The sequence below is a fragment of the Labeo rohita genome, chromosome 17 (genome assembly GCF_022985175.1).
Source record: "Labeo rohita strain BAU-BD-2019 chromosome 17, IGBB_LRoh.1.0, whole genome shotgun sequence".
Classification (NCBI taxonomy): domain Eukaryota; kingdom Metazoa; phylum Chordata; class Actinopteri; order Cypriniformes; family Cyprinidae; genus Labeo; species Labeo rohita.
The window spans coordinates 25,987,934-26,011,636 of record NC_066885.1 but is presented as its reverse complement, the minus strand read 5'-3'; the positions used below and the strand labels follow the sequence as shown (position 1 = coordinate 26,011,636).

The following is a 23,703-nucleotide window of genomic DNA, read 5'->3' as shown; positions in this document are numbered from 1 at the left end:
TTTTCTCAGAAAAAAGAAGAAATGAAGACAGAATTGCGTGATATAAACTCACAATTGCGAGTTATAAAGTCAGAATTGCAAGACAAACCCACAATTCTGAGAAATAAACTAAATTTTGAGAAATAAAGTCAGAATTGTGAGTTTTCCTCAAAAATTGAGTTTGTATCTCGCAATTGTAACTTTTTCTTAGAATTGCGAGTTTATATAAATCATATTCGAGAATTGCAATTCTGACTTCATAACACGCAATTGCAAGAATTGTGATATGTAAACTTCATATCTAACAATTCTGATAAAAAGGTAATTTTACGCAATTCTGACTTTATAACTCACAATTACAAGATAATATCTCACAATTCTGAGAAAAATAATTACATAATTACAAGTTTGTGTTTTGTGATACAAGTTTGTATCACAAATCTGAGAAAAAAGTTAGAATTGTGAGCTAAAAAGATGCAATAACCTTTTTTTTTATTTCGTATTTAGTGCCGAAAACTTTCATAGCTTTCACCTTATTTCATTGATGTGTGAATTTAATATAATTATGACATTTGACAACCAAAAATACAATCCTTGTTGAGGACAATCATTATTTTAACAACAACACCACCAGCAACAGCGACATGTATAATAATAAATTTCATTTTTAAATTTAATTGTAAAATTGTTTATTATAAAAAACAATGTTTTATAATAATAAAGTACTATTTTTAATAAGTTATTTACATTGTTAATATAATAGTTAATAATAATATTATAACAAGTATTTATATTAAATAGTATTAAATAATAAACAATATAATAATAATAATAATAGTAACAACAACATTTACACAATTCTGACATGTACAATAATAAATTTCATTTTTAAATTTAATTGTAAAATTGTTTATTATAAAAACAATGTTTTATAATAATAAAGTACTATTTTTAAAAAAATATTTACATTGTTAATATAATAGTTAATAATAATAATAATAATAATAACAACAACAACAACAACAACAACAACATTACACAATTCTGACATGTATAATAATAAATTTCATTTTTAAATTTAATTGTAAAATTGTTTATTATAAAAAACAATGTTTTATAATAATAACCTACTATTTTTAATAAGTTATTTACATTGTTAATATAATAGTTAATAATAATAATAACAAATATTTATATTAAATACTATTAAATAATAATAATAATAATAATAACAAATAACAACAACAACAACTAAAAAATAAACAGCAGCAACAATAATATAATGATAATAATGTTGTTGTTTATTAATAAATCAACAACTAAACAGAAACAATGTTACTGTTTTGTTTATTATTTTAACTTTTATTTTTATTATTATTATACCAATAATAAAGCTCATTAGCACAATTGTAGGTGACATTGTAAATAGGTAGGCATGGCACATTAATATAAAAAAATGTTTTGTGAGTTTGCATCATTTGATTTGTACCTCTGTATTAAGGTGGTTACAACATCCCTGTGGTCTTGAAACAGTTGAAATAGGTTGGAGGGCAAGGAGAGGTAACTACACAGCAAAGGCAGCTGACTTTCAGGTGATTCTGGATAGAAGAAATATGGTTAATAACTTTAAAAATTATATATGCATATAGTGCTGTGCAGCCTGTTGCTAAATGCACACATACTTGCCATTTTACAGTCTGAATGATATAGTACTTATAGTACAAAATGTCATTATTAGTCCTTTGTACCTACAACTATTTGGTTATTCAAGAGTTTTCATGTAATAGCATTGTGATATGTTTAAACAACATAAAAAGTGTAGTGACCTGCAGTACCGGACAGCTCCTCTGGAGGGGACACTCCTGTAAGGCAATTAAAGAACAGTGCAGCACAGCGCAGGAAGGGAAGCACACCTCTCTTAACACCCTCTACACTGCAACCAGACACACCAGCCCTCAACCTGATAAAAAGAGAGACCATAAGAGGCAGCAAGAAAGAAACCTAAAGTCTTTCCCTATATGACACGTATATAAACTCACTTGTCCGTGTGTTGAGACACAATAGAGAAGAGTTCGGCTGCAGCCTGGGCCTCATCGCCCTCCTCCGGCCCTGCTATTACAGCACAATCTACACACAGTATTATTAAAAATGAGCACTGTGCATAAAATGTTATACTTCAGTGTCAAGCTTGCATCTGACTATGGTAGAGTGTTTGTGTGTTTACCGTGTGAGGCCAGCAGGACCTGCAGCATGTGTCCCATAGTGACCAGTTTCAGCAGGTAGAGGTGATTGTACGCTGTGCTGACTGCCGAAGGCTGCAGGTCTACAGCTTCTTCCTGATACAGTGCTGGGATGGACAGAACCAGCGCCACCTGAGCAGAACATCACACATATGGTCAGACTGATTAGAAACTGATTAGAAATGTCTATGCATTAAACAGCATTCGAAGACTCACCAGTAGATGGAAGAAATCCACTTCTAATATTGATGGTGTGTTTTCTACATTAGGAACAGGTACCAGGACTAGAAAGAGACAGAATTACTGCGTGAACAAAACCAGCAAACATACAGTTGAGGTCAAAAGTTTACATCCTCCTTTCAGAATCTGCAAAATGTTATTTATTTTACCAAATAAAGAGGGATCATACAAAAAAAACAAAAAAAAAAACACATGCATTAAGATCCAGGGGGTGAAAACTTTTTGAATTTAAAGACGACGGTACATTTAACTTATTTTGTCCTCTGGGAAACATGTAAGTATCTTCTGTAGCCTCTGCAGGGCAGTACTAAATGAAAAAAATATTATATTTAGGTCAAATTAAAAAAAAATAAAAATAAAAATAATGTACTCCATTCTGTTCAAAAGTTTTCACCCCCTGCTGGCTCGTACTGCATCGTGTTTCCTTCTGAAGCATCCGTGAGCATTTGAACCTTCTGTAATAGTTGCATATGAGTCCCTCAGTTGTCCTCAGTCTGAAAAGATGGATCTCCAAAATCACACAGTCATTGTTGGAAAAGGTTCAAATACACAAAAATGCTGAAAAACCAAAAAATTTGTGGGACCTGAAGGATTTTGCTGACGAACAGCAGGCAGTTTAACTGTTCAGGACAAACAAGGGACTAATTTAAGAGACAACTAACCATCACTGTTAACTATCACTAAACAAAAAACACAGCTGTGGATCATTCAGGTAACAACAAAGTATTGAGAATCAAGCGTATATAATCTTTTGAACCGGGTCATTTTTTTTATAAATTGAACTCTTGTGGACTATATGCAAATCTTTTATGTAAAATATCTTATTCAGGTCAGTACTAAACAAACAATAACATGCATTTTATTTAAAACCCTCTTATTTTGGTAATCATTAACACCTTGCAGGTTCAGAAAGGGGGATGTAAACTTTTGATCCATCCTAAATGAAACATACCTGCTAACATATCAGCAAAATGCTTCTGTATGACAGCTTGACTGCTCTTCAGCCTCTGTGCAGCTGAAAACTGCACTAACGCTTTGAGTCCAGAGAGCTGAAGATGAAGAAAATCATTTTAGAACTCAATCCCACATTACACGGTATGCAGCATGATCAGTAGAGGCAAACCAGACCTGTCTATTCTGGAGGGATCCAAAAAGAGCCTTTCCCTCTTCCTGTAACATGTTCTCTAAAGAGAGGGAAAGAAATTAGATGAAATACAGTCGTCAGTGCTGTTCACATGAATCATGCTTACAAGACAACTTGAGAGGGACACATGTTGATAAATATGGGTGATGATGCTCAACACTGACTGTGTGAGCATAGCCATTTTAAAGTGATTTACTGACAACAGTGCCTGACAAACACCTCAAGTGAGCAATTCCATAGGAGAGAGCATTACCGATTGCCTGGATGGTGTAGGCACACGTGTTCCAGGACATGACAGGCACGTACGGGCACAGTTCATTGGGAACAGTCTGCAATCCCACCCTGTGCACTGTGGTCGCACAGACACCCAACATCTCTGTGATACTGCGAGAGAACTTCGGCCTGATCACAAATATATACACATACATATACAGTGTGTTTATAAAGCATTTTGATTACTTTATCAGTTGATATATTGTGCACTATAGGACCAAAAGCATTTAATTTAAATGGTGTTGTCAATCAATTAAAAAAAAAAAAAAAAAAAAAAAAAAAATACTATTCACACATTTATTTTCTGAAATTAATTGCGATTAATAGCAATTAATCCCACCTAACATTAAAGTTATTAAATATACTTTTATATTGCAATAATTTCACATTCAATCTTCAAATTAATGTAGAAACAGCATAAAGACAGTGCATTTTAAATATTTGTTAAATATTGTTTTTAATCATACCAGTGTTACTGATGTCTCAAGGAAATTGTTTTTTTTCCCCATAATATTTAATCATTGACTATAGCCATTCAACATTACAGAGCTATCAATTGTAACATTTATTAAACTTGACTAAAATAACAACTACTAATTTAAGTGATCTTAAAACAATCTTCACATAATAAACCAATTATTTACCTGTGCTCTTCAGGGAGTAGGAAATATACAGAAACTAAAAGTTATCAAACACTTAATATTAAAATAATTATAGATGAATCCTTAAAGGAGCAGTTCACTTCCAGAACAAAAATTTATAGATAATTTACTCACCCCCTTGTCATCCAAGATGTTCGTGTCTTTCCTTCTTCAGTCGTAAAGAACACTTCATGATTTCTCTCCAAACAGTGGACTTCAATGGTGCTCCCAAGTTTGAACTTCCAAAATGCAGTTTAATGCAGCTTCAAAGGGCTCTAAACGATCCCAGCCGAGGAAGAAGGGTCTTATCTAGCAAAAACTATTGGTTAATTTTTTTAATGAGTGAAGAAAATCAACGTGTGAGAGAAGAGATTTGTGCTTGCGCATTTTGACGCGCCCTGCATTACAATAATGTGATCTAGACATTTGTCATTAAAATAACGCCATAGAAACCGCCGCAAACAAACTATTAAAATAAAAAGCTGCATCGATTTTTTTTTTATTGGTTAAAATGAATGGAGAACCTTGTGTTTTTCCGTCCATTCTGGACCATTTCCATCGGTGGTTCTAGATCACTTGATAAGCTCCGCAAATCCTTTGTGCAGAAACTATGCTTCGAAAAGAGTGAATAAAAAGCTTTCTAAAAAAGACAAAAGAACGCATGGACATTTTCTTAATATGGTCATTAAAAACCAACAGACTCAATATGCAACGTGCGGGACAAGGGGTGAAAATGCTGTGCGGTACAACGCAAAGCAGGACAGGTGGTCACCCTAAATGTGGGACAATTTGGAAGTTGGAGAAGAAAATTCGTTTTTTTAATCTACCCTAACTGTCTTGAACCAGAATACACACAGAGCTAGACAAAACGAGGGTTTGAGGTTAAAAACTACACAAGTCGTATTTTTTTTTTTTAAATAACCGATTGTTTCACTAGATAAAACCCTTATTCCTCGGCTGGGATCATTTAGAGCTTTTTAAAGCTGCATATAAATGGCATTTTGGAAGTGTAAACTCACGGGCACCATTTAAGTTCACTATATGGAGAGAAATTTCTTTACGACTGAAGAAAGAAAGACACGAACATCTTGGATGACAAGGGAGTGAGTAAATCTGTACATTTTTGTTCTTGAACTAATCTTTTAAATAAAGGCTTGTCTGTTTAGAGACTCACGGCTCTTGAACTCCAAAGCTGAGAATGGATCTGAAATCAGCTTGACTCTCATCAAAAAGTGCCATTGCTTCCTCTGCTGCTTCCTCACTGTTGTTGTCTGTAGTCACACACACACACAAATCAATTAGAATTAAAGACAAGAGTCTTGATAAAGAAAAGACAGATTCAGATTTCGACTCTCACCTGTTTCCCATGTACCTCTCAGCCCTTTGATTCGAGAACACATAATCTGAATCCAACGTTCCAGAGTGAGATGTTGACCAACTAACTCGGCACTCTCACTGACAAAGAGACAAAAAAAATAAAATAAAAAAATAGATTTGACTTATCCCAGTGTAAGCACCGGAAAACAAATATAATAAGGTTAGTTAATTGTGCCATACTAGTTGAGCTTGCTGGGCTCCACAGGGATCAGTGGGATGACCGTGTTACAGAGGGACTTGCAGAGCGGACACATGTACTCGCCGTTTTCCAGGTCTATGATCAGATCTGCATGCAGACGATTCCGAGTGGTGTTCTGCACAGCTTCAAAATACCTACAAAAAGCCAAAAAGATATGCAGATTTAAAACCAGAGTGGATTTGTTTGGTTTAAGCATCCCAACTGGTGATTTTACAATGTTTTTACACTTTTTCCACAGTGTTACTATTTAAGCACTAACTGACTTTTGCCAGCAGGTGGCGTGCATCACATGTCCACAGCTGCCGGTGTGAGTTCCCACAGCCAGATCAGGGGACATCAACAGGGGATAGCTGCCTTCTGTTTCACCAAAAAAGAGAAGGAAACAGTCTGATTCAGCATCACATGAACATAATTCCTTTCAGTAAAGCTAAAAGTGTATTTACCTTTAGGGGACAGTATGAATTTACCTTTAGGGGACAGTGTCTTTCCACGGTTCTGGGTAAGAACAGTGGATCTCTGCACACATGCTGTGAGGACCATGGCTGGTGCCTGTCCCTGTACCTCCTGCTCCTCCTGACACAGGATGCAGATCTGAGCCTCCCAGTCTGTGCAACAAACACCCTGCTGAGGCCCCACAGCCACCCTGTTCTCATCAACATCCATCCTTAAGCTGCACACACACATCAAGGACTTCACTTAGACATACAGACATTTGGAGGGTGTTTGCAGAAATGATATTAAATGACTGTGATAGTCAGCTTTTGGGAGGACAAAAGTACAAGAGAACAATAACAAGGAACATGAAATACTGGTAATAATTAAAAGACATTGAAAATGCATAAAAATTTCATTGTAAAAAGTTATTAAAAAAAAAAAAAAAAAGTGAGGAACTAAAGAGCAGAACAGAAAGATTGAAAAACAGACAGGTCCCAAAAAACTGGTAAGAGTGAAGACTGAAAGATGAATTTAAAAAAAAGGAAAATTAATAAAAAGGATGAAAAGGAAAACGCAAAGAAACAACATAGGAATAAGGATGAAAGGGCAAAAGAAAACGACAAAGAAAGAATTAAAAAGCAACAGCAGAAGTGCAAAAGTTAATGAATGAAGTATGAATACAAAGAAATTACAAAAAGGTAAAAGAGAACTAAGAAAGTGAAAGTGTAAAGAAAATGAAAGCATGTGTGAAAAATTGAAAGGAACAAAAATGTGAAGGTGAAAAGATAAATGGGAAACAAGAATAAGTTAAAAATGAAAGGAAGGATCAAAAAAGAAAAACATGAGTTAAGTGAAAAATGTGCTAAAAACAACAAATGGAAGTGAGAAGGTGCAGTAAAAAGGCCAAAAGAAAGTGAAACAGTGAAAAGTAAAAAAGTGAAAGAAAGCAGGAGAGAAAGTAAACCAAACTAAAGAAGGATAGAAAAAACAAAAGAAGTTTAAAGCTAAAGGAAGGATCAAAAAAGAAAGACAGAGTGAAAAGAAAAGTAAAAAGTACAGTGAAGTAGAAGAGAAATTAAAACAAACTAAACAGCAAAAGAGAACAAGTGAAAAATAAGTAAATACAAGGCAAAAGAATGAATCTAAGAAGCAAAAAAGAAAGAAAGAGAGGATAAAGACCACACCAATGAAAAAGGCTACAAGTCAAAAAAAGCAATAAATTGAAAGAAAGTGAAAGAAACTATAAAGCAAATGTGATAAAACAAAGGAACAAAATGTAAAAATAAAAGAAAATGAAAGAACAAAGAAAGAAAAATGATAAAAATTAAGAACAAAATTATATTATAATATAATATGATAAAATAATAACTAAAAGTGAACAAAAAAAAGTGCAACAAAGAACAAATGCAAAGAGTAAGCGAAAGGGCAAAAGAAAGAAAAACTGTGAAAAAGCAGAACTAAGAAAAGGAAGTGAAAGTGTAAAGAAAATGTGAAAGAAAGTGAAAGGAACAAAATGTGAAAGTGAAAAAAAAAAAAAAAAATAAAAGAATGAGTTAAAAACTAAAGGAACAATCAAAAAAGAAAGACAAAGGGTGAAATGAAAAGTGCTAAAAACAACATACTGAAGTGAGAAAGTGCAGTAAAAAGGCCAAAATAAAGTGAAACAGTAAGAAGAAAAAAAGTAATACAAACTAAAATGGTAAATTAAAAAATGGTAAATAAAAGGCAAAAGAGCAAAGGAAGGAAGGAAGGAAGGAAAGAAAGAATGAATGTAAGAAGCAAAAAAGAAAGAAAGAAAGAAAGCATAGAGCACACCAGTGAAAAAGGCTACAAGTGAAAGAAAGCAATAAATTGAAAGAAAGTGAAAGAAACTATAAAGCAAATGTGATAAAATGAAGAAACAAAATGTAAAAATGAAAGGAAAAATAAAAGAATGAGTTCAAAACTAAAGGAAGGATCAAAAAAGAAAGACAAAAGGTGAAATGAAAAGTGCAGAAAGTGAGAAAGTGCAGTAAAAAGGCCAAAAGTCAGTGAAACAGTGAGAAGACAAAAGTAAAAGTGAAAAAAGTAAAACAAGCTAAAATGGTAAATTAAAAAAAGGTAAATAAAAGGCAAAAGAACAAAGGAAAAAAAGAAAGAAAGAAAGAGAGAAAGAAAGAAAAAGAAAAATGAGAGGAAAAACAAAAAGGGAAAAATGAGTGAAAATGAAGGAGCAAAGAAAGAAGAGTAAAAATAAAGAACAAAATGATATTATATGATAAAGAATAACCAAAAGCGAAAGTGCAACAATGAACAAATCCAAAGTGAAAGTGAAAGAGCAAACGAAAGAAAAACCGTGAAAAGGTGAAAGAGAAAGTATAAGAGAAAGTAACTAAAAACAAGTGAGAAAAACTGAAAAAACAACAATAAATAAATAAATAAACTGTCAAAAACACAGAAAAGTAAAACGCAAAAGAAAGAGAAAGAAAAGTAAGTGGTGACCTCTCCAGAGAAGTGGCGGTGTCGCTCTGACTTGAGCTCTCGGGCACGTTGTCATAAAGCATCTTGTTGGACTCTATGAAGTTCTTCTGCATGGCCGACATCTGAGCCATGATCTTCTGCCTGTGGGCTTTAGCAGCTTCGGCTTTCCTCTTCCGCTCAGCTTTCTCCTTATCCTGAACACTCTGAGCACAGACCACACGCTTTAAGCACCTCAAAGATATTAAGGCATTATGATTCACACCCTTTGTGTTTGAATTTCATTACCTCTTCTGACTTGCTATGATCCACAGAAAATGAAGCTACAGGACCGGATTTCTCCCGAAGACACTTCACCACCTCAAACATCTTGGAGGAGAGACATACAGATCTCAAATATCAAATCAATGAAATCAGATACACATCAAATCATCACCTTCATACCTGTAAGTTCCACGTGATCATGTCCTTCTGAGCTTCCAGAGAAGGTAAAGTCTTCATCTTAGACAGGAAGTGGAACAAAGATTTGCCATATTCTGAACCAGTTTCTGAAAAGACAAACACATCTGTATCTGTCAGCAACTGCATAAACAGCAAAAGCATTATTGGTAGAGCTGTATGATATATTTAAATAAAATAAATACTGCGATATGGCTTAGCAATTACTTAGCAAATACTGCGAGAGCTGCAATTAAACTTAATAAATATATGATTCAGAGTAAAGACCTTACAGTAGCTTGTCAATGTTAGTTATTAAAAATCCAGTTCGTTGTTAGCTCAGGTCAATTAAATAGTGACACACAACTTTCGATTTTAATAATGTATTAGTAAATACTGAACTTTACAATAACTAAGATTAATGCTTTAGAAGTCTTTTTTTCATTGTTAGTACATGCTAATTAATGTAGTTAACTAATGTAAATTGAATATAAATGACAACAAACCCTGCACCCCAGTTAATTCTAAAACAAACTACAACAAATCGTAGCGAAAAACATGAAAAAAGGCCAAAATAAAGTGAAACAGTAAAAAAAAAAAAGCGAAAGTGAAAGAAAGTAGAAAAGAAAGTGAAAGTAGAAACGAAAGTAAGAGTAGAAGAGAAAGTGAAAGAAAGTAGAAGAGAAAGTGAAAGAAACAAAATTAGAAAGAAGGAAAAGGAATAAAGAAGAGAACAAGAGAAATAGGAAACGTAAATAAAAGGAAGATAAAACGAGAACACTAAAAGACCAGAAAAAAAGAAATAACATGAAAACAACTAAAAAGCGAAAGTGAAAGTGCAAAAGAGAATGAAAGAACAAAAAAAGAAAGAAAGAAAGAAAGAAAGAAGGAAAGAAAAAAAATGAAGGAGCAAGAAAAGAAAAGAAAAGAAAAGAAAAGAAAAGAAAAGAGAGAAAAAATAAACACAAAATTATATTTTAATAAAATATGATTAAAATAAAGAATACCCAAAAAGTGAAACTGCAATAATGAATAAATGCAAAAAAAGTGCAAGAGAAACCAAAACAGTGAAAAAGAGAAAGTATAAGAAACTGAAAGAAAGTGAAAGAAACTAAAAGCAAAACCAAAAGAGAAAATTAAAATGTGAAAGTGAAAGCGTGAAAGAGAATGAAAGAACAAAAAAGAAAGAACAAAATGAAGGACCTAAAAAGAAAGAACAGTAAAAATAAATAAATAAGTAAAAGCTAATTTATATAATAGAATATGATAAAGAATAAACAAAACTGAAAAGTCAGTGTAGTAATGAATAAGCAAGAAGTAAATGAAAAGGCAAAACAATGAAGAAAAAAAAACAGTGGAAGTAAAAGTAAGAGAAAAGCAAAGGGAAAAAAAAGGAATGAAAAAAAAAACAAAAGGAATTACTGAAAGAACAAATAAATAAATAAAAAAAAGCCTAAGAAAGCAAAAGACAAGTATTCAAATTCATAAATAGCGTTTATTGGTCATGTCAATGACTGCTGCCTTCTGTATAAAACACTGAATATAAACTGAAAATACGGTTCCCAACCACATTCCTGGAGCCTACCAACACAGCACTTAACTATAAACTATACTAAACTATAACCTTACTATAGCATGTTCTGTCAAATAGCATTACTATTTGTTGTGAACAAATTCAGTCTGATCTGAATCCATAAAGTGGATCTTCTGCTGACCAATGACTATGTGATTGAGTAGACCAATGAAACTGGCAGCAGAGCAAGTCTGCACTACTAGTGAGTAAGTTGAGAAAAATCTGTATTTCCCCTGCCACTATATTAGGGTTGCGGCCCGCCCCCAACGGCACCCCCCGCCCCCTTAAAGGTCAAGTAAACTTCAGATCACAACAGAAGCCATTTAAGATTACCTTTTGCTATAGAACAGGTCTATACCTTGTTCTTTTATTAAACAAACAAAGTAGTCTTATGTTATTTATCTTCATTACACAACGGCATGTCATTTCTGTCTTTACGTGGACACGTGTCTACAACTTCCTCTGTGAAAACAGGGACGGGATTGGGGTCCATTCATAAAAACGGATTTACTCTATAGCGTGGAATGCCGCGGAATTAGTCAATTTTTGAATGAATAAATCAAAAGTAGGTTTCTCACTTTATTCGAATCGTGATACGGATTAGTGTCTGTAAATATTAAAACACAAAAGACGGTTTAAATATGAATCCTCCCTGGTCCGCTTGGCTCTGTATGTATGAATGACGGAAATACAGTTGTTTACTACACAAATACTGAAGCACACGTGAGGCTCGTGGTGGTTTTCGGCCTTTGCGTCTCATTATTTGATGACATAAACACATGAACTTAATCTCCAAAGCTGCTGTGAGAGTCACTTCATGTGAATTTTACCGTTTCATTTGAGAAAATTGGCATCATATCATAGTGTATACACACAAAAACTAACCGGCAACCTGTCAAAATAAAAGTACGGTTCAACATGTAACAGAAATGTGTTAGCCTTGTATTACTGTTGTACAGTATAATGTAGGCGTTTTATTTATTTTATTCTATTTATGGCAAATTTAAATAAAACAATTAAATGCTAAAAAAAATAAATATTACAACAAGATTAACCACCTAATTGTAGAATACAATTGTACAATTATTATTTTAACAGAATACTGTTCACAAAAAATTAACAGAATATTCACACAATTAACAGAATAACCTCTGTTTGTTTGGCAACAAATAAAAGGGTTTAATTTTCATTTGATTATCAGAAAAAATTAAAACAATTTCTGGGAAAAAAAAAAGAGAAAAGAAAACAACGGCCCTATTGTTCAAATGTTGAAATTGAGAGTTTTGGACTTATTTTTTTTACTAAAATAAATGTTTTTGTTATTACACAGAGAGTAAAGTAACCGTTACAGAAAAAAAACTAAAATGAGAATCCTAGGGGAAAATGCTGATTATAAATACTTTACATTTTATTCAGTACTGACAAATACTGTTTAAAAGTGTTCAATCCAAGTAAAAACATCCTGCTTTATGCAAAATTTGTTTGCTGTTTTTTATGCTTATTGGTGTATTAAGCAGCACAGTTCAGAAACATTAGCATTATTGTCTATGAAGTATATGCTCAAAACAAATGAAAGGTCAAAATGAAGGGTGAGGCCTTACTTTGTGCTTTCAGACTAAAGTCAAAAGACACTTCTTCAGCGCTCTTGCTTTCCAATTGCGTTTTTTTCCTCTAGGAGAGCCTGGCCTACAAGGTGCAGGGCCTAAAGTCAGAAACACATGTTAAAAATCACATTTGTCAAATCCCACATTAAACAAACTCACCATGAATGGCAACAGCCAATGATAAACCATATACCAAGCAAATACAATAATGATTTAAGTTTCAAAAACAACTAAATTTAAGCATGAACTGAGAGAAACGGTGTGGGGCAGTACGAGCCATACCCTCTGGATCATGGGTTCAGTCCATCGGACTGAACGGTCCTCCACTACTTTCTGGAAGATTCTCCTCAGAATATGGATGAAGACGTCACAGCAGAGCAGATACACTATGTTAGAAAATGCTGGACAGAAGGGAGGAGGCACTGGGGGACGGAGGGCTAAAACAGAGGAACATCACATATCACACCCTGTGTATTAATATTATGTACCAGTGACATTTTTTGTTTCAAATTGTTATTTAAAATTCATAAAATAGGCAGTTATAGACATCTCTTTTAATTGATCAATACAGCATTCCAGTGCAAAACTCCAAAACTGTAAAAGCTACAAAGCAAAAGTCCTCTTTGTGTTTATTATTATATGATTATCATTTAACGGCAACAAACTATTTTAACTATTTTATGTATTCAAAATCACAATACAGCACTTTTGTTTCAAAAATGAAATTTTATTTTTCATCTGAAATGTGCAGACTTATATTATAATGTATTTAACATCGGTATGGATACAGTGCAAATCGTCATACCTTTATCGCTGCCCTCTTGGGTTCTCCTCTTCTTCTGAGCCTCTTCTGCCTAATATGAACAAATAAACATTTTTTCTCTGTTTAATGACTAATATGTATATGAATGGGAATAAAGTATTAACCCTCATGTACTGTTCGAAAACAGGTGACTTCCTGTATTAATTACAATATGAAAAAAACACATCAATTAATTTTTAATATCAATACTTTCCACACATTACAAAAAATGAATATCTGAACTTATGATTTATAAAAATGTTTTAACAACTATTTTTGACTGCCCCTCCACTACACCTGTGGGATATTTGTGATTACACATTTTGATGATAATATCGTAATCTAAACCTAAAATAATCATGACAAACTATATATCATTTGAAAGGTTTCCCTCCCGCCAAAAATGACAGACCAATAGATAAATAGCGATATTCTCCATTTGTGATACGGTGCCAAACACAGTCTTATTCTATATGTATTTTATATGTTCATTTTCTGTGTTTTGGAGGTTGAATTTAAATCAAATATTAAAGTTACTACCCAAACTATTTCTGAATAGGATGTCTACTTCATAAATATTTAGAAAATTATGAAAATACATGGTGCAGAACACTCAAACAATAAACGAAAAATCAAGAGTCCCTCTATATCATCTAGTGGAAAAGTTTGGTACTGCATCCACAAAATCTTACTTAAAAATACATTTTTTGAGATGTCAACCTAAAATTTGGCACAAAACATGTTCAGATGACTGGCTTTGATTTACTTGAAGATTTGGAGGTAAACATCTTTTTTTAAATTTATATTTTACATAAAATAAAATATATATTTTACATTTTTATAAATTTAAACTTCTATAACTTTTTATAAATGTAGTTTTATAACTTGTTTTTGCTTCTACAATAATATGTGATGTTTCTTTCAAAAAATAGTATTCAAGTATGCTGAAGTATTCAAGATTTATAACAATTTTAGCTGAAAAAGTCATTTTTATGTCTATTAATAAAAAGTGGGACTTACAGTTATAAAAGGCTAAACAGTTTTGTTTTCACAAACTCTGTAATTAAAAAGTTGTTAAAATCATCTAGGCTCCAGAAGGGACTTTAGGACTAGAGTTGAGGAGCTTTTTACATACAAAAAGGAATTTGTTGTTATTTTGTATCTGTACAGTTGCTTTTGAATGGCTGCCTATGCGGGTCAAATTGACCCGTGAACGTCACAAACGTAAACAGATTTCTGTATGTACATTTCACAAAACATCAGCGTGTTGAAACATGCATGTTCGTGACCCTAAATGAGAAAAAGTCACAAAATGTCAAGAAAAACAACATGGGTTAAATAGTATTTCAGATAGATTGAAAAAAAAACAAAAAAAAACAGATAGCTAATTTTTACCATCTGTGGCTGACAAAATATCTTTGTGCATTGAAATAAGTGGGGGAAAGCACCTTTTTAGCTTCATAGAATAGTAAAAAAAAAAAAAAAAAAAAAAAAAAAAAAAAAAAACTAAAATAAAATCGAACCAATAAATGTTATTATTTTGGTTCTGCAGAGTTGCCATAGGTAACGTAACATTTTTTTTTTTTTTTTATTCATGTCAAAACACATCGGCATGTTGAAACTTTGCATTCATATTCATGACTTTAAATGAGAAAATGTCACAAAACTTCAAGAAAAAACATTAAAAAAAAACAAACAAAACAAAAAACAAAACATAAGTTAACTGATATTTGACCCGGAACAGTACATAAGGGTTAATATAAAGGGTGTACCATGTACCTTACTATGCTGTGGTCTGGAATAATGATAGAAGAAGGGGTTAAACTCTTTCAGACATTCCTTCTTCAGTTCATACAAACCATGGCCTGATACTCCTGGTTTCCTAAACAACATTTAATAAAGATTTTAGAGTACCCTTTACAATGCATAGAGATGTGAGTGTAACAACAGTGTAATAACTAGTAGAAACAACTAAATATTTAGTAAAATGTACTTACTTGAAAATGGCAACCTTAGAGATGACCGTTTCAAGCCCTGTTTCATGACTTTCCTGTGATGTAATATAAAAAAGGTTCATAAAGTTAGAAAACATAAAATGTTTATGTACAGGATTCAGATTCAGATAATCTAATTAAACTGGTTAGTTAGTGTACGTAAATTTCCGGCTGCCACAATTTTAATAAAATACTAAATTAGTTAATGAGTAAATAAAATAAAATAAAATCAAAGCTTACATTTTCAGGCAGGCTTTTAACCAGGCTGCTATGAGCCATGGGTTCAATACAAAGCAGATGGACGACCTCCCTCATAGTCACATCCTCCTTAGTCACATGACTGATTCCAGGTACATACCGTTCACCTGTACATTTCACGTGCAAAATATATATATCAGAGGCAAAACTCCAGTCAACTCAGTTACATAAAGCAACTTATAACACATCAACTAAAGGTAGCAACTTGAAACAATGACCAAGACTTTTACATTCAGTCCAAAAAATATAAATAAAAGATCAATATGTGAGAACTTACCTGCAATAATGATTATCAGGTAAAGCATCTCCTCTGTTAACCTATTCCACTGTTTCAGTACTTCCTGTGTGATGAAAAAAGGCACAGAAAACAAAGTCAGCTATAATCGATGACAAAAAGTATGAATTAATTATTTTAATAATTTAAATATAAGTTATTTATTTATTCAGGAGAAACTGTATATATTCCATTTAATCTCACCTCACATTCTCCTACTCACCTGATCTTTATTAAAGGAGTTGCCATTAAACATATCAAAAAGTTCAAATCTCAAAAGAACAAGCATGAGGAAATGATTGGGGTCCATTTTGGAAGCAGCAATCTGTGGTTGGTCAGAAAGTGTCATTAATTGACCAAATATAATTTTAATTTAAAAAGTATTATTTATTTAATATTATTATTTTTATATGATTTTAAGGACATACCTGCAACATGACAATATCCTTATCAAACATTTCATCCCTGCACTTAACATCCTGATAGTAATAGACCTAACAGAGGCAAACATCAGCAAAAGTTAGAATATAACAATGACGCAACACAACAAAATTGTGCATTAAAATTGTTACATAGTTCTTTCCTTTTCACTCCTTTAATATATAATACATATGTTCATACTTCATACAAATGAAATACAATTTAGACAGCATCAATTACCATTAAAGGCCATTTCATGCCACATACAGATGTACAAATGTTAAAACAAAACAATGAATGTGTTTGAAATAGGAGTTGATGATTCAACAGTTTATTTGGAGACTTTTTTTTTCCATGTTCAGAATTTTTTTTTAGAGAATAACGATTTATTATTAGTATTTTCTACTTTCAGGTTTTTAGTGACATTTGAGGTCTAAACCAGGGGTGTCAAACTCAGCTCCTTGAGGGCCGCAGCCCTGCAGAGTTTAGTTCCAACCCTGTTCCAACACACATACCATGTAGTTTTTAAATAAGCCTAAATGAGTTAATTAGCTGGATCAGGTGTGTTTAATTAGGGTTGAATCTAAACTGTGCAGGGCTATGGGCCTCTAGTAACTGAGTTAGACACCGCTGGTCTAAACAGACTTTAAAAAAAAAAAAAAAAAAATGGGAATTGATGGCACTCTTACCTGACTGACGAGCGAAAGGCCATTTCTGCGCCACATGTCAGCACACACCTGAGCTGCCAGAACAACACAGCGCAGAGGCTGCTCCGCCAGCTCAGTGAAGTTCAGCTGCACCTAAAACACATACAAATTGACACCTGTAAACCACAGGTCCACATATTCACACATTACAGCTTAATTTTATTAATTAAAGGAGAAGTCAACTTCCAGAACAACAATTCACAAATAATTTACTCACCCACTTGTCATCCAAGATGTTCATGTCTTTCTGTCTTCAGTCATGAAAAAATTATGGTTTTTGAGGAAAACATTTCAGGATTTTTCTCCATATAATGGACTTCATTGGTGCCCCGATTTTGAACTTCCAACATGCAGTTTAAATGCAGCTTCAAAGGGCTTTAAACGATCCCAGCCGAGGAAGAAGGGTCTTATCTAGCGAAACGACCGGTAATTTTTTCCGTAAAATAAAAATTTGTATACTTTTTAAGCACAAAACCTTGTGTAGCACAGGCTCTAGGATGCGCATTCACATACTATTGCATCACGTCGAAAGGTCATGCCTTTAGGGGGAACCACAGACTCAACACGCAAAGACTAAGAAAGTGCAAGTAAGTCAAACGCTGTTTACAAACAAAAAGGTACAACGATGTCGGATGATTCTGAAGTTGTAGGAGAAAATAACATGGAGTTTTGACATACTCTACCTTTTTAAGCCAGAGTACACAGACTTGTGATGATTCCAAGATGATTCGTAGCAGTGATGGGAAGTTCGGATCACTTTACCAACTCGCACCTTTGAGTCTCGTTCAGCAAAATGAACAAATCTTTTTTCGAGTCATTTCATTCATTTTAGCAAAATCAGCATCACGTGACAGCCCCATAAGATAAACGAACGACTCGAAAAACCTAAAGACTCGAAACAGGTGAACTAATTCCAGTACAGAACCTAATAGGATGTTCAAAATAAACGAATCATTCAAGAACGACCCGTGGACGCACATCCCAGAGCCTGTGCTACACAAGCTTTTGTGCTTAAAAAGTAACAATGACCGATCGTTTCACTGGATAAGACCCTTCTTCCTCGGCTGGGATGGTTTAGAGCCCTTTGAAGCTGCATTTAAACTACATTTTGGAAGTTTAAAATCGGGGGCACCAATGAAGTCCATTATATGGAGAAAAATCCTGAAATGTTTTCCTCAAAAACCATAATTTCTTTACGACTGAAGACAGAAAGTAATGAACATCTTGGATGACAAGGGCGTGAGTAAATTATTTGTAGATTGTTGTTTTGGAAGTGGACTTCTAATTTAATGATATACTCACAGGATCCACATAGTCAGGGAGGTACTGGATTGCTCCAGTCTGGCACAACAGTACATACAAACCTGAGAACACACACAGTCTAGGGTTATGACTTCACATCTTTTAATTTTGACTTCTGTCACAATTTCTGACATTTTATATCATAATGATGATTTAGAACGTCATAATTTTGACTTTATCTCTTTGTGACTTAGTAACTCATATATCATTTTGATGTTTTATGTCATATTTATGACCTTCTATGTCATAAGTCAAATTCACCAAAGCATGAAAAAAAAAAAGAAACGTTTAAAACAACAATATCAGTGGTCTTTAGATTTCTAAAGGTTGTCTGAGTGCACAGACAACCCTCAAAAGTCTGACTTATGATACAGAGATTCAACAATTCTGCTAACCAGCCAGGAGTCTGGAGACGGGCAGATGGATGGAGACGGGCTCTTGGGAGACTTTATACGGCCGTGCATGGAGGATCTGCTTGCACATGTAGCTGTCTGTTGGCTCACTGCGGAAGGGCTGGTTGGTGCAGGACATTAGAGCTCCGTGACACTCCTGAAAGGCCAACAACAGAACCCTCTCCTGTGGGTAAATAACACACACACACACACACACACACACAGTGTCACATTTCCAGGTCATTCATTAACCAGTGGATAAACAAGATTTGCAAGCTAATCGGTCAAGCAACAGTAATGGCTTTAAACTACACTGTGGTTGATTTAAGTGCTTTGTCTCAGCATTACACCATGTCTGCTGTTTTAGCATAGAATTTTATATAACTAAGGAATGGGGAATGAATGAATGAATGAATGAATGAATGAATGAATGAATGAATGCTTTTTCTCAGCATTACACTGCAGCATTCTGTATAGAGATCGACCGATATATCAGTTTACCTATATTTTTCCCAATATTTAAGCATTTTACCATAATCTGTTATCGGTTTTGTAATATCGGCAGGATCACCCTTTCAGTGCATCCGAGGGGAGACGAGACAACAATGGCATGCACTGGTAAAGCACTTGCTTAGCTGTCATTAGTAAGCTTTATTTAACATAACAGCCATTAATGCATACATTAAATATGTTACATAAATGCCTGATATGTAGCTAGTTTATGCAGCTTTGGATCTAAGAAATAGACAAACTCAAAGAGTCACGTAAGATAATCTGTCTTATTTCCAACATGCGCTCTGAATGATTATTTTTTGACCATTATTTCACTATACTCATGTAATAACATACAACTCGATGGAAACTAATTATTTATTATCTCCGCAAGTGATTGCAGTTTGAGTATAGTGCTGTATAAACAGCGCTTTGTCAGAATCTAGAACGACAAAATATTAGTGATTCTGATATAACGTACTAGTTTAGAAATGCAATAAAATAAAATGTTTTGTTTTATTTTATTATTTTTTTTATATTTCAGAGAATATTATTCAGTGAATTAACATTATCCAGTGAGCTATTCTTCATTCTTTATATTAAACAGTTTATAAACCTACTAAAACTGTAGTTTAAAATGAAGTTGATATGACTCCTGTCCTTTATTTATTTTATCTATTTTAAAAGCATTAGACATTCTACATTTGTTTTGCTTAGGTGTTGCAGCTGATGCATTTTATAAAATGTAATATTGTTGTAATATGAAGTTTAAGGAGAAAAAATAAAAGTTAAAGATGGACTTATAACAGCAAAAAAAAATATTGGTTCTGCATAGCAGTTATCGGGCATATACTTTTTACATATACTTTTATTATACATTTTATTATATTTTATTATATAAAATACTTTTATTATTTATTAATAAAATAAAATATTTTTATTAATCGAGGATGCATTAAACTGATCAAAAGTGACAGTAGAGATGTTTAGATTAGTACACAAAAATAAAAATTATTTAATTTTTTTTTTTTTTCTTCTATTTGTAAAATTCAAAAAAAAGCTTCCAAAATATATTATGCACAACAAATGTTTTTAACATAAGAGCTGTTTGAATGAGCATATTAGAATAATTTCTGAAGAAGTATGCTGAAAATTCAGCTTTGGCATTACAGGAAAAAGTTACATTTTAAAATATGTTCATGTATTTAAAAAAATAACAGTTATTTTAATTTTCTGGTAAGCAGTCTTGATAAACAATTGAAAAAAAAATCTTACTGACTACTAACAATAAAGTATTAATTTTATACATTTATGCTACATAGTCATATTATACCATGTTGTTTTATTAATATTCCATAAACCCCAATTTCTCATGTATGTAAGTAACCACAAAAAACAAAACAGAAAAGCAGCATCTCTGACTAGCTGTGACTCACGTCAGAAGAACACCAGTCCTGAAACATGCAAAGAATGTGGCGTAGCTGCATCTGGAGGGTAAATCCCGCCTCCCACTCGGGCTCCACCTCAACATGCTGACCAAACTGCCTCTTCACCTCCTCCATCCCCTGCCATCAAAGAATCACATTCAATTAAGTTACAGATCAAAGCAAATGAAGATGCTTTTGACAAGAGAGAACATTACCTGCATGCAACACAAGAAGCGAAGAAAAACGCGTAAACCTTCGAGGAACTTCTCTCTCAACGTCTCAGTCCAGACGGAGGGCTTACTGATTAGAATGTACCTGAGAACATCAAAATCAAACCAATCTGCATTGAGTCAACTTATCAAAAATAAACAGGGTTGTTTTTATTTTTTTATAACTCAAGGGTTGTGCCTAGACCTGAGGTCATGGAAGATAACTTGAACCCGGAAGAACTTGTCAGGATTGTGGCCCTGGAAATGGAAGTGGTTGCCGTCCAGATGTTCCCTCATCATGTCCATCACAGTGTCTATAATGATCTTGATGACGCTGCCCTCCTCTATCAACTGCCTGGCCTGAAAAAAAAAAATCAATCCGTGTTTAGTAAAAAAAAAAATCTGTTTTAGTTAGAGATTATAATGGATACAGAAAGATGCTAGACTTCACAGAAAAATAATGTGTGTCATTTCTGCTAGCTCTTCATCATACCAAAGTGGGAACGGTGAAAATCTGCACAGACAGGGCTGTGATTGAGATGTTCCTTTGATGGTCATCGCTGATAAAGTCTTCCTGAAGTTGCTTGTAGTGCTGAAACATGACATACACCTCTTAGATCATCTCAGCTGATTTTGTAACAACTTAAAACACTATTTAAACATTAAAATGTGTGTGAAATAAATGATACCTCTGTGAATTTCATGGCAAACTGCCTCTTGTATTCTGTGTCCATCAGTAAACTACTAAATATTAACTCGTGGACGACCTTCCGGGCTCCTGAGGGAAGTTATAGGAAACCAGATTTAGACAGCGAATATCTTGCCAGATTTTAAATGTCTTCAGGGTATTAAAAGTGCATAATCTAATGGTAGAGATTGAATTATTGACCTTTATAAAGTTTGGCGTCATGCAGCATGAGTCGACTCATCAGACAGAGTTTGTTGTTGTCAGCTGCCGGCTCCAAAGCCACCTGGCAGAACACCTCCCTGAGGCCAACTACAGAAGAAACGATAAAGACAACATCTCAAAATTAATTATAAAAAAAAAAAAAAAAAAAAAAATTTAACTACTGTCAAATCTATTAATCGGCCTGCGGTCCCCACAATGTTAAAAAATTATTACAAATAGTAAATGATGTTTATCTGAAAGTGTAACAATGCAAACATGTTTTCTGTAAGGGGTAGGCTTAGGGTTAGGTTAGGGGATAGACAATATCATTTGGTCAGTATAAAATCTATAGAAGTCTATGGAAAGTCCCCACAATTCACAAAAACAAACGTGTGTGTGTGTATGTATATGTATGTGTGTGTGTATATATATATATATATATATATATATATATACACACACACACACACAAACGTACATGTATATATGTGACCCTGGACCACAAACCCAGTCTTAAGTCGCTGGGGTTTATTTGTAGCAATAGTCAAAAATACATTGTATGGGTCAAAATTATTGATTTTTTTTTTTTATGGCAAAAATCATTAGGCAATTAAGTAAAGATCATGTCTCATGAAGATATTTTGTCAAATTACTACTGTAAATGTATGAAAACTTAATTTTTGATTAGTCATATACATTAAGAACATTATTTGAAGAACTTTAAAGGTGATTTTCTCAATATTTTGATTTTTTTGCACTGTCAGATTCCTGATATTTAAAGTTGTATCTCAGCCAAATACTGTCCTATCCTAACAAACCACACATAAATGGAAAGCTTATTTATTCAGCTTTCATATGATGTATAAATCTCAATTTTGAAAAAATGACCCTAATGACTGGTTTTGTGATCCAGGGTCACATATTTTATTTACATACATATGTACGCATATTTATATATAATTTACATTGATCAGGCATAACCCTTCTAATATTGTGTTGGTCCCGCTTTTGCTGCCAAAACAACCCTGAGCCGTCCAGGCATGGACTCCACTAGACCCCTGAAGGTGTGCTGTGGTAACTGGAAGTTCACAAAAATTTACAGATAATTTACTCACCCCCTTGTCATCCAAGATGTTCATGTCTTTATCTCTTCAGTCATAAAGAGATTGTTTTTGAGGAAAACATTTCAGAATTTCTTTCCATATAGTGGACTTCTATGGTGCTCCGAGTTTGAACTTCTAAAATGTAGTTTAAATGCAGCTTCAAAGGGCTCTAAGTGATCCCAGCCAAGGAAGAAGGGTCTTATCTAGCACAACAATGAGTTATTTTCTTTAAAAAAAAAAAAAAAAAAAAGAAATTCGGGGGCACCATGGAAGTCCACTATATGGAGAAAAATCATGAAATGTTTTCCTCAAAAAAAAAAAATCCTTTATGACTGAAGAAAGAAAGACATGAACATCTTGATAACAAGGGGGTGAGTACATTAGCTGTAAATTTTTGTTCTGGAAGTGACCTTCTCCTTTAAGTCCTGTAAGTTGCAAGGTGGGGCCTCCATGGATCGGACTTGTTTGTTCAGCACATCACATGTGATTGCTCGATCCATCTGGGGAATTTGGAGGCAAAGTCAACACCTCAAACTCGTTGTTCTACTCCTCAAACCATTCCTAAACCATATTTGCTTTGTGGCAAGGCACATTATCCTGCTGAAAGAGGCCACAATGACCAGGGAATACTGTTTCCATGAAAGTGTACATGATCTGCAACAATGCTTAGGTAGGTGGTACATGTCAAAGTAACATCCATATAGATGGCAGGACTGAAGGTTTCCCAGCAGAACATCGCACAAAGCATCACACTACCTCTGCCGGCCTGCCTTCTTCCCATAATGCATCCTGGTGTCATGTGATGTGATGTAAAAGAAAACATGAATCATCAGA

The 23,703-nt window shown here is 33.7% G+C and overlaps 1 protein-coding gene across 1 annotated transcript in view; it reads right to left on the bottom strand.

The window, feature by feature from the left end:
* Positions 1-23,703, bottom strand: part of ubr1 (ubiquitin protein ligase E3 component n-recognin 1) — a 37,731-nt gene that overhangs the window by 4,115 nt on the left and 9,913 nt on the right. Inside the window, 35 exon segments of the mRNA XM_051133181.1 lie at positions 1,469-1,577; positions 1,806-1,939; positions 2,019-2,106; positions 2,204-2,351; positions 2,436-2,503; positions 3,412-3,508; positions 3,588-3,643; positions 3,857-4,005; positions 5,692-5,788; positions 5,875-5,972; positions 6,075-6,227; positions 6,357-6,450; positions 6,561-6,763; positions 9,010-9,191; positions 9,274-9,354; positions 9,430-9,533; positions 12,598-12,655; positions 12,657-12,698; positions 12,883-13,037; positions 13,406-13,454; positions 15,182-15,284; positions 15,400-15,452; positions 15,637-15,761; positions 15,932-15,995; positions 16,152-16,253; positions 16,357-16,422; positions 17,038-17,148; positions 18,358-18,419; positions 18,753-18,933; positions 20,678-20,806; positions 20,884-20,983; positions 21,083-21,237; positions 21,371-21,469; positions 21,567-21,655; positions 21,767-21,874. Of these exon segments, the coding sequence (XP_050989138.1) occupies positions 1,469-1,577; positions 1,806-1,939; positions 2,019-2,106; positions 2,204-2,351; positions 2,436-2,503; positions 3,412-3,508; positions 3,588-3,643; positions 3,857-4,005; positions 5,692-5,788; positions 5,875-5,972; positions 6,075-6,227; positions 6,357-6,450; positions 6,561-6,763; positions 9,010-9,191; positions 9,274-9,354; positions 9,430-9,533; positions 12,598-12,655; positions 12,657-12,698; positions 12,883-13,037; positions 13,406-13,454; positions 15,182-15,284; positions 15,400-15,452; positions 15,637-15,761; positions 15,932-15,995; positions 16,152-16,253; positions 16,357-16,422; positions 17,038-17,148; positions 18,358-18,419; positions 18,753-18,933; positions 20,678-20,806; positions 20,884-20,983; positions 21,083-21,237; positions 21,371-21,469; positions 21,567-21,655; positions 21,767-21,874 (3,712 nt within the window).